This window comes from Oncorhynchus mykiss, chromosome 6, assembly GCF_013265735.2.
Source record: "Oncorhynchus mykiss isolate Arlee chromosome 6, USDA_OmykA_1.1, whole genome shotgun sequence".
NCBI lineage: Eukaryota > Metazoa > Chordata > Actinopteri > Salmoniformes > Salmonidae > Oncorhynchus > Oncorhynchus mykiss.
This window is the reverse complement of record NC_048570.1, coordinates 19,086,615-19,098,858: the sequence shown is the minus strand read 5'-3', so window position 1 is coordinate 19,098,858 and position 12,244 is coordinate 19,086,615. Positions and strand designations below refer to the sequence as shown.

General features: G+C 44.7%; 1 protein-coding gene across 1 annotated transcript; it reads left to right on the top strand.

The window, feature by feature from the left end:
• The first annotated feature begins 7,771 nt into the window (after window positions 1-7,771).
• On the top strand, window positions 7,772-11,430 carry LOC110525401 (toll-like receptor 13). Its single transcript, XM_021605470.2, has one exon. It carries the CDS (start codon window positions 8,025-8,027, stop codon window positions 10,860-10,862), a length of 2,838 nt encoding a protein of 945 aa, XP_021461145.2. The 5' UTR covers window positions 7,772-8,024; the 3' UTR covers window positions 10,863-11,430.
• Window positions 11,431-12,244: the final 814 nt, after the last annotated feature.

The following is a 12,244-nucleotide window of genomic DNA, read 5'->3' as shown; positions in this document are numbered from 1 at the left end:
TTCTATTGTATTTCGATTTGTGAAGCCTCTATGCACACTCAATCTATGCGCACTCTACACACACACACACACACACACACACACACACACACACACACACACATACACACACACACACACAAACACACACACACACACACACACACACACACACACACACACACTCTATGTGCACTCTACACACTCACTCACACACACACTTCATTTGCTCACATACACATTACACGCACACACATTTATACTGACTCTACACACACATATACAGTGTGTGCAAATATAGTAAGATTAGGGAGGAAAGGCAATAAATAGGCCATAGTGGCAAAGTAATTACAATTTAGCATTAACATTGGAGTGATAGATGTGCAGAAGATGATGTGCAAGTAGACATACTGGGGTGCAAAGGAACAAAAAATAAATAACAATATGGGGATGAGGAAGTTGGGTGGGCTTTTTACAGATGGGCTGTGTACAGGTGCAATGATCAGTAAGCTGCTCTGACAGCTGATGCTTAAAGTTAGTAAGGGAGATATAAGTCTTCAGCTTCAGTGATTTTTGCAATTCGTTCCAGTCATTGAGAAGCAGAGAACTGGAAGGAAAGGCAGCCAAAGAGGAGTTGGCTTTGGGGATGACCAGTGAAATATACCTGCTGGAGCACATGCTATGGGTGGGTGTTGCTATGGTGACCAGTGAGCTGAGATAAGACGCTGCTTTACCTAGCAAAGACTTATAGATGACCTGGAGCCAGTGGGTTTGGCGACAAATATGAAGCGAGGGTCAGCCAACGAGAGCATACAGGTCGCAGTAATGGGTAATATGTGGGGCTTTGGTGACAAAACGGATGACACTGCGATAGACTACATCCAATTTGCTGAGTAGAATGAATGGTAGGATATTCAGTTTTACGAGAGTATGTTTAGCAGCATAAGTGAAGGAGGCTTTGTTGCAAAATAGGAAGCCAATTCTAGATTTCATTTTGGATTGGAAATGCATAATGTGAGTCTGGAAGGAGAGTTTACAGTCTAACCAGACACCTAGGTATTTGTAGTTGTCCACGTATTCTAAGTCAGAACCATCCAGAGTATTGATGCTGCACGGGCGGGCAGGTGCGGGCAGCAATCGGTTGAAGAGCATGCATTTAGTTTTACTTGCATTTAAGAGCAGTTGGAGCCCACGGAAGGAGAGTTGTATGGCGTTGAAGCTCGTCTGGAGGTTAGTTAGCACGGTGTCCAAAGAAGGGCCAGAAGTATACAGAATGGTGTCATTTGCGTAGAGGTGGATCAGAGAATCACCTGCAGCAAGAGCGACATCATTGATATATACAGAGAAAAGAGTTGGCCCGAGAATTGAACATTGTGGCACCCCCCATAGAGACTGCCTGAGTTCCGGACAAAACGCCCTCCGATTTGACACACTGAACTCTATCTGAGAAGTAGTTGGTGAACCAGGCGAGGCAGTCATTTGAGAAACCAAGGCTGTTGAGTCTGCCGATAAGAATGCGGTGATTGACAGAGTCGGCTGCACAGTACTGTCTTTTATCGAAGGTGGTTATGATGTCGTTTAGGACCTTGAGCATGGCTGAGGTGCACCCATGACCAGCTCGGAAACCAGATTGCATAGCGGAGAAGGTACGGTGGGATTCAACATTTTCGGTGATCTGTTTGATAACTTGGCTTTCGAAGACTTTAGAAAGGCAAGGTAGGATAGATATAGGTTTGTAACAGTTTGGGTCTAGAGTGTATCCCCCTTTGAATAGGGGGATGACCACGGCAGCTTTCCAATCTTTAGGGATCTCAGACGAGACGAAAGAGAGGTTAAACAGGCTAGTAATAGGGGTTGCAACATTTGCAGCGGATAATTTTAGAAAGAGAGGGTCCAGATTTTGCAGCTCTTTCAAAACATCAGCTGTCTGGATTTGGGTGAAGGAGAAGTCAGGGAGGCTTGGGCAAGTTGCTGTGGTGTGGTGTGGTGTGGTGCAGAGTTGTTGGCAGGGGTAGGGGTAGCCAGGAGGAAAGATGGCCATCCGTAGAAAAATGCTTATTGAAATTCTCGATTATCGTAAATGTATCAGTGGTAACAGTGTTTCCTAGCCTCAGTGCAGTGGGCAGCTGGGAGGAGGTGCTCTTATTCTCCATGGACTTTACAGTGTCCCAGAACTTTTTTGAGTTTGTACTACAGGATGCAAATTTCTGTTTGAAAAAGCTAGCCTTCACTTTCCTAACTGCCTGTGTATATTTGTCACGCCCTGACCAGAGAGAGACTTTTTATGTCTCTATTTGGTTTGGTCAGGGTGTGATTTGGGTGGGCATTCGATGTCCTGATTTCTATGTTTTCTATTTCTTTGTGTTTGGCCGGGTATGGTTCTCAATTAGGGACAACTGTCTATCGTTGTCTCTGATTGGGAATCATGCTTAGGCAGCCTTTTTTCCTGTTGTGATTGTGGGAAGTTGTCTTTGTTAGGGGCACTATAGCCCTTGTAAGCTTCACGGTCGTTTTTGTTATTTCTTGTTTTGTTGGGGACATTTTACTAAATAAAATAAACGCTGCACCTTGGTCTTCCTTGAATGACGGTCATGACAATATTGGTTCCTAACTTCCCTGAAAAGTTGCATATCACGGGGGCTATTTGATGCTAATGCATTACACCACAGGATGTTTTTGTGCTGGTCAAGGGCAGTCAAGTCTGGAGTTGAACTAAGGGCTATATCTGTTCTTAGTTCTAAATTTTTGGAATGAGGCATGCTAATTTAAGATGGTGGAGAAAGCTCTTTCAAAGAATAACCAGGCATCCTCTACTAACGGAATGAGGTCAATATCCTTCCAGGATACCCGGGCCAGGTCGATTAGAAAGGCCTTCTCGCTGAAGTGTTTTGGGGAGCGTTTGACAGTGATGAGGGGTGGTCGTTTGATCGCGGACCCATTACGGACGCAGGCAATGAGGCAGTGATCGCTGAGATCCTGGTTGAAGACAGCAGAGGTATATTTAGGCGGCAGTTTGGTCAGGATGATATCTATGAGGGTGCCCGTGTTTACGGATTTAGGGTTGTACCTGGTTGGTTCCTTGATCAATTGTGTGAGATTGAGTGCATCTAGCTTAGATTGTAGGACGGCAGGGTGTTAAGCATATCCCAGTTTAGGTCACCTAACAGTACGAACTCTGAAGATAAATGGGGGGCAATATTTCTGGAAAGGTGGATTTTTAAAAGTAGAACTGTTTGGGCACAGACCTGGACAGCATGACAGAACTCTGCAGCCTATCTTTGCAGTAGATTGCAACTCCACCCCCTTTTGGCAGTTATTTCTTGCCGGAGAATGGGGATGGAAATGTCCAAATTTTTGGTGGGCTTCCTAAGCCAGAATTCAGACATGGCTAGGACAACAAGGTTGGCGGAGTGTGCTAAAGCAGTGAGTAAAACGAACTTAGGGAGGAAGCTTCTGATGTTAACATGCATGAAGGCTTTTACGGTTACAGAAGTCAACAAATGATAGTGCCTGGGGAATAGAAGTGGAACTGGGGACTACAGGGCCTGGGTTAACCTCTACATCACCAGAGGAACAGAGGAGGAGTAGGATGAGGGTACGGCTAAAGGCTATAAGAACTGGTTGTCTAGTGCGTTGGGAACAGAAAATAAAAGGAGCAGATTTCTGGGCGTAGTAGAATAGATTCAGGGCATAATGTACAGACAATGGTATGGTAGGATGTGAGTACAGTGGAGGTAAACCTAGGCGTTGAGTGATGATGAGAGAGGTTCATCTCTGGAGGCACCAGTTAAGCCAGGTGAGGTTTAAGCTCTGGATTGCATGTGTGTGCGGTGGGACAAAAGAGCTATCTAAGGAATGTTTAGCAGGACTGAGGGCTCTACAGTGAAATAAAACAATAAGAACTAGCCAAGACAGCAGTAGACAAGGCATATTGACATTAGAGAGAAGGCATAAAGCAATCACAGGTATTGATCAGGAGAGCGAAGACAACAATGTGTAAATGGCGATGAATGGGCAGAGCGGGTCGGTTAGGTCCATACAGGAGCTGAGTTCGAGGCTGGGGCCGTCAGGTAAACAAAATGAGGTGTTATTGAAACAGTCCAGGGGCCATCAGCTGTGTAGCCGAGTGATCATAGGGTCAAAAGAGCAGTAATAGGTGAGTCAGGGTGCCATTCGGTAGTCACTACTACGCTAGGCGAGCAGGGGACACAGCGTTCAGAAAGCTAGCGGGCCAGGACTAGCAGATGGTTCTTCGGCGACATCGTAACATAATAGCCTGTTGAGACCAAATCAGGCGATCACATCAGCAGTCCAGTTGTGATGGATCGGCGGGGCTCCGTGTCGACAATAAAGGGTCCAGGCCAATTGGCAAAAGAGGTATTGTAGCCCTTGAATTAGCTGGTATATGGGCCTAGCTCGAGGCCAACTCAAGGCTAACTGGTGCTTGCTTTGGGACAAAGGCGTTAGCTAACAGTAGCCACTCGTTTGCAGCTAGCTATGATCCAGAGCGGCAGGAATCTGGTGATGTGGTAGAGAGAAGCAGTCCAATATGCTCTGGGTTGATATCGCGCTCTGCAGACTGGCAGGTATTGTCCGACATAAGGCTGGCTGGTGACCGAGAAAAGGGTGAAGACCACTAGCCGTGGCTAACATATATCCTGATGCCTAGTCACCTTACCCTTATATATACCTACCCCTAACACTCCAGTATCCCTGCACATTGTAAATCATATTTTACGGTATTGGAACTGACCCTTTATATACTTTCTCGTGTTCTTCTTATTTCTATTTCTAGTGTGCTTTTGTTGTACTTAACTTGTTTTTATAGTACTACTGATATTCATTACTGTGTTGTTGGGAAAGAGCAAGCAAAAAAGCCATTTCACTGTATTTGTGCACACAATAAAAACTTGAAAACTTGAAACACACACACACACCCTCTGCATGACACACTCAGGATAACTGAGAAATGACTCATACCTACATCATATTGACAAACACATGTAGGTTGAACCATTAAGGTTAACGCTGTTCATTGGGTTATTTGTGAAACACAGATGCTTTCAAATGCAGTGACGCAAATGAACATGCACACATACACACACACAGTGAAAGACAAACATACAAACAAACATTGATACAAATACACACACACACACACCATCTCTCTTACTGGAGGACATAGAGAGGTCTTCTGTCAGTCCTTCTCTCTCCTGGAGACATCAACTGGCGTTGGGCTTTTTTTGTCTTTGCCACCGGCATGTTTTACTCATACACACACACACACACACACACACACACACACACACACACACACACACACACACACACACACACACACACACACACACACACACACACACACACACACACACACACACAGTAACCGTGTGTCTTTGCCACTAGCCTCGTTGGCAGGTTTCATTGTGACATGACTTTGCTTCAACAACATGGCACCAAGCACTGCCGCCCTCTTTACTTCAGGATAAAGAAAATATTACCATAATTACAGCTATTTACGTTTATTCTAGTACTGCATGTGTATATCATCAAGATAACCCAGATAACCATGGGGTCATAACCTTTCCTGTTCAAGTGTGTACCCACACCCACACACACACATGTATTCAGGTTCACACATAGTTAGAGGGTTTATCTATCTACACCCATGTCTTGCCCCTCTTTCCCCTTGCTCTACTCTTCCTCCTTTTCACTTATCCTCTCCTGCCTTAATCTCTATCTCTCTTACACTCGCTCTTTCTGTCTTTCCCATTATGTCCTTACCTCTCTCAACAGGAAAATAGGAAGTGTTATTATTCATGTTGGTAATTACATTTCTCTCTTTTGTTATGTCAGCCATTAATGGATGAACAAATGTAAATACCTCTTTATGGAAGTAATAACCTTACAGGACAGTGGAGATAGCTGGCAGTGCAGCATATCAGTCTCTCTCTCTCTCACACACACGACAGAGACACAACACCGGCCTAGTCACACTGAAAACACACACCCACACCCACCAACGTGCACCCATTCAAAAAAACTGAGAAATAGGCCATGGTGATATGCTGATGCAGGGGGCCATTTTTACAGCATATTTTATTAATCTGTTGTTTGCAAAATGCTGTATGAAATATGGATGGTCTGAGCCAGGCTGTAATGCTCTGACTTCCAGGGCAAGGAGACAGGCGACAGGAGCATGGGTTCCATACTACTACACACAGAATCACAAAGTGTAGAGGGTTGAATGGATGGAGGTATGGATAAAGGGATGGATGGAGGTATGGATTAAGGGATGGATGGATGAATGGATCAGCGCATGGGCAGATGGATGGATGGCAAATTGACCATCATTGATTGGAAACAGCTGGGGTTTTGCTGTTGGGCTGGAAGTGAGAATTAAAGGAATCACAGGGGTTTACGCAAATGTGGACACAATGTTGTTGTTTTCACACAAAAAAGCTGAATGGGGAAAAGAGGAGAAAGTTCTGGGCATGAACACGCTTTCAAGTTGCCAAGTTCATTAGCAATAATCATCAAATAATAATCCATGTAATGAAATACATTTCTGAAATATGTCTCTGACCCTGACGGTGCAGTTCCATCCACTTTGAAGCGTACATCTAGAGAGTGCTTTCTTAGCAACCCAGCGCTCCCACGGCATGATGGGAAGTGACATTAGTGCCTGGGGCAGCCACGGAGAGGGCGGGGTCTAATAGAGGGGGCCAGGAGGGGTGAGCCATGCTGCTTCATCACACACACGGTATACACACACACACTTAGAAATATACACACACACAGACACTCACAAATACACACACACATTTAAAAACACACACGCCCAAACCTGTCCACATGCACAGACTGCATCTCGTCATCCACCCAGAGAGTAGAGCAAGAGGTGCTCTGTTAGTAACCCACAGTGATGGACCACAGAAACATGGCATGTCTGACACAGTGGCAGACAAGACAACACCCCAGCCATTTCTTCTGCATTTATGTGATAAGTTTGATTAACGGGGGCTGAGCTACAGTGGTGTTTGTGAGACAAGGGCCCCCAAGGGGTCCGGGCCGGGTCTTTTCCCAAAAACATCAGAATGGTTTGAGCTGTCTATGAAAAGCTGAGACTCTCACGAACACACTCATGTAACATGTTTTGCTCTATGATGCTCCAAATCTACACAACAGTCGTTAGAAGGTAAGGGGTTCTACATAAAAAATCGTAGGAAATCCCTGGACATAGTGTCTATAATACTGTAATAAACTCACATAGTCGCTGTCACAAACTACAAACTCCACACAGTTATCACTGACTAGTTGGATATTCATTTCCCACTGAGCAAACCATTTCTGTACTTTGGCTGACCTTATTTCTTTATTGACATTTGTCAATAAAACTCATGAATTCAACTGTTTATGTCAAATACTTTTGTGTTCTACTTGTAGCCCTGGTTGTCCTGAAAAGAAAATGGTAAAACATTTAATTTTGAGGCTAAATATAAGGGCAGAATATGCAGATAAATGGAGGTCAGATAAATGAAAAGCTGATTTTTCTCAGGTCTTGAGACTGAAGACAAACTCAGAAGTAAAAGACAGTGCTAACCACTACCTCTTATTTAGAAGCTATGAGGAAGCGAGAAAGAGGTGTTAAGAATAATCTTATCTGTAACCTACAGCCTTTCTCAAAGTATCTAAGAGTTCATAAAAAATAGACCAGGAAGAGATTGCAGAGATGCAAAACCCATATATAGTCAAAATATCAAGAGGAGTTGCACACAGATACAACTCCGTTAACAGACACAGCAGTGGAAGAACACCAGATCTTCAGTCCAATGGATAAGCGATCCCACCGACGCCTCATACCATAGGATAGAGGAGTATTCTGATGATATATCTACAATCCCAGACAGATTTGTTAATCAACCTACACTGTATGACAAAATCCCAACTGGATAAGAAACAGGATGCTGAAAGTGATTTACTATGGACAAACTACAGACGGCTTCACATCATCCTAGCAGACCAGTGTCTACTTCAAAAGAAAGATGAGGCTGGTCTCTGCTCAGTTTGAACTATTGGTGGTTTGGATCATAGGCTCCTGGGGTTGGTTAAGTAATAAATGCGTCCTCTATGACAAGAAAACGAATTACTGGCTTTCCATTCACTCCAGTTCCTGCCCTCACAGCAACCTAACTGCCGTTTGCTGGGATTTATCTGATCTCAAACTCAACCTTTCCATTGTTCCGTCAAACTACCAGGCTCTCTGTCTCGAGATCAGGAGTGGGTCTGTGATGCAGTCTGGGGCTTTATCTCGATTCTCCGTCCTTGAGACCATTCACATACGCGGATGTCTGTCCACGATTCTCCCTGGAACCTTCAAGGGGCTGTCCCATGTGAAGAAACTCTATCTGCTGTGTATGGAACAGTGTTACAATTCCTCACTTCTACCTAACACATTCAGTGACCTGACTAATCTTGAGGAATTGTCCATTGAGAACTACAGGCTTTCTGTGATGGCACCGGACGCATTAGGAGGGATACCTCTTCTGAAGAAACTCACAGTCGATAGTTGTGCAGAAGAACTCTCTGATTTGCTATGTAGGATAGTCAATATGTCACAGTCATTGACAGCCCTGGACTTCACTTCAGATGGCATAGTCATTTTAAGGCAGCCAAACTGTTCTGACACCAACGGAGCTGTTCTTGAGTTTCCTTATTTCTACCGTCTTCAAGAGGTGTTTCTTAACTTCCCTAATGCCCACCGTTTAGAAAAAAGAGCATTAAAATGCTTTGAAAACATTTCCTCTCTTTTTTTGCCTGACAATGATGCACTACAGACACAGCTTCTGCAGTCTGGTATCAGCAGGCTTCGTCATTTTGTGTTCAACAATAACATTTCTTTTGAATCGGTTTGTGAGACTGTATTCAAACTATCAATCAGACAAGTTCATATAAGTGACCATAAAACTGAGAACTACTCAGAGTCTGCAATAAGAAATTGTCAGGGGATCGAGGTGCTCAGACTCAGCATCTGTCATAGTGATAATGTTAGAGTCAACTTGATCCATTATTTGAAGAATCTCACTGATGTGTCAGTGTTAAGATACTGGGACGTTAAACCTGAGTGCATTGAGCTTTGTGACACTCACACTCAGGGCCCAATCACATGGCTGAAGAGACTTTCCTTGACCCTATACATGCCAAGTATCACCTCAGAGCAGTTCAGTTGCTTGAAAAATCTGGAACATCTGGATCTAGAATCCAGCAACATTAACAATATTTCGGACTTTACATTTAACGGACTTGGTAAATTGAGGATCCTAAATTTAAGGGATAACAATATCTCTCAGATTACAAAGAACACTTTATTTGGCCTGCACAACTTAGAGACCCTAACACTGGAACTAAACCCACTTGTACACATTGAAGCTTTTGCATTCATTCACCTCACTTCACTGAAGAATGTAGATTTAGGGGACATTCACCATCCAGCCAGCCAGTGGGAGAAGCGTGTGACTTTAAATCTGACGCACATATTTGGGGTCTTCCCTCCGGGATTGATGTACATGAACATTACCTCCTTTTTCGGTTGTATCAACATCATCATCGGCAGCAACAGCACCCCTAAACTAGGCTTGGCCCTTCAGGTCCGTGCCAAAAATGTGTCTTTCCAGGACTGCTGGAGGCCGTTCTTCAAGTCCGTCGTCAGCCTCACAGCTATGACGGAGCACCTCCTGTGTGGATCTCATTTTGCTGCAAAGTACTTCCCCTCCCTGGAGTATTTTGACTTCCAGTCTATGCTCTATGCAGAGTTTGTAGATATGACTGACCTGAACACACTTGTGCAGCTGAGGTATCTTAAGCTGATGAGAGTTGACCTTATCCTGCAACCGGGGCTGGCCATCATGTTCCGCAATCTGACCAAACTGGAGAGCCTGAACCTCATCTCCTGTAGGATCCTCACTCTGGAGGAGGAGCTGAGCAGAGACCTGCACTCCCTCGTGCAGCTGTCAATCAAAGTCGAAGAGGAGTTCAGTATGTTAGAGACCTTCCCAGAGCCCCTGACCAGCCTGAGTTACCTGTTGTTCTACAGACCTCGTCTGCACTGTAGCTGTGACAACACCTGGCTGGACAACTGGGCCAGGGGTCAGGGGCATATCCAGGTCATCATCTGGCACCCCAATGAGGCTGATCTGACCTGTAAAGATGAGACTGGTATCCAAAACTTTGCCAGGTACTCAGAGGCCAACTGTTCCCTGGACGTGGGCTTTGTCCTGTTCTTCTGCACCTCATTGGGCCTGCTCCTCTTCATGCTGGTGACGGTGCTCTATCAGCTGGCTGGGGACTACCTGCTGGCCTTCTGCCACATCCTCCGTGGCTGGATGGAGGAGGCCGTGCGGAGGCCCAACCCCAGAGGGCGCCACTGCTATGATGTGTTTGTGTCGTACAGCGGTAGAGACGAGCGCTGGGTGGTGGAGCAGCTGCTGCCGGGCTTGGAGCAGAGGGGGCCTCCCTACCTGCGCCTCTGTCTGCATAGTAGGGACTTCCAGCTGGGGAAGGACATTGTGGACAACATCACAGACAGCCTCTACAGCAGCCGCCACACCCTGTGTGTGGTGAGTCGTCACTACCTGCGCAGTAACTGGTGCTCCCTGGAGCTACGACTGGCCACCCTGCGTCTGTTGGTGGAGCACAGGGACATCCTTATCCTGGTCTTCTTGGAGGACATCCCTCCTCGCCAGCTGTGTGCCCACCACCGCCTGGCCAGGCTGGTCAAGACCAGGACCTACCTGGACTGGCCTCAGGAACCGGCTCTGCAGTCTGCCTTCTGGGACCGTTTGTGGATCAAACTGGCCCCTCCTGAACCAGATCCCAGACTGTAACATTTACATTTTGCTAATTTAGAAGACCCTCTTATTGAGAGCGAGGTAGAGTAGTGAGTGCATACATTTTCGTATTTGTAGTTTTTTTTGTCATAATAGCACAACACACAAGATATACATGACTACCTTTATCATGGGTATTTTGAATTTACAGACATGGGAAAATAGTCACTTTTTACATTTTGTTCCATACTGTGCTACCTGCATTGCAACAGATTTTGGTTGTGTCTTATTCTTTGAGTTTATTTTATTTTATTCAACATTGCAGATACATTTTTATTGTTTAACATATTGTGTTGTTATTGTTTTTTTCTTTGCTTCGCTTTCATTAAACTTCCCTGTTGGAAGGAATGTATATATAGTATGCCTTGATCATTTGATACCAAACACACACAAACACACTAGAGGCCAGTCTGATATTGCGTACTGAATGTCAAGATGTCCATACTTTAAGAGTAGGAAAATGATTCACGTATACTGTATTGTTGATTGCACTGTGCACAAGACAACACAATATAGCCTCGCTACTGTTTTTCACTGTCTTTTTACTGTTGTTTTTATTTCTTTACTTACCTATTGTTCACCTAATACCTTTTTTGCACTATTGGTTAGAGCCTGTAAGTAAGCATTTCACTGTAAGTATCTGTTGTATTCGGCGCATGTGACAAATAAACTTTGATTTGATTTGAACACAATGTCCTCTTGTGTCACGGTTGATAGATTTGAGAGATAATCCACTGTTGCAGAGTAATCAAAATGTCCCTCTGTGTTTTAATGCCCCATAAAGAGATGTTCAGTCATCTGAGCATGTATAAGCTAAAGGGGCTGTCTGAGGTCCAGAGATCTGATTGACAAGTGGACATAATGGACAGATAAACATTTAACCAAGAGCATTTTTAATGAAAAAGCGAATTATCTTACGCTAAATAGGGAAATGAACTGAGGTTATCCTCTAACACACAATTCAATTTCTACAGGATCAGTGTGTGTGTGTGTGTGTGTGTGTGTGTGTGTGTATGTGTGTGTGTGTGTGTGTGTGTGTGTGCGTGCATGCCTGCGTGCGTGCCTGCGTGCGTGCCTGCGTGCGTGCCTGCGTGCGTGCGTAGGTGAGAGTCTCTACATTGAGGTGGGTTGATGGGTATTTTACTATTGTGTTGCCCATTGTAGAGGGAAGTCAGAGTTCAGGGCAGGTTTACTCCATTAGCACAGAACAAACTCTTTGTGTTCCATAAATAAAATATAAATAAGAGGGAGAGGGAGAGAAAGAGAGAGAGACAGAGAGAGAGGGAGACAGAGAGAGAGAGAGAGAGAGAGAGAGAGAGAGAGAATGTGTGTGTGTCTCTCAGGGATGGATGCTAATAGCTTGCCTTAGGCCACAATTC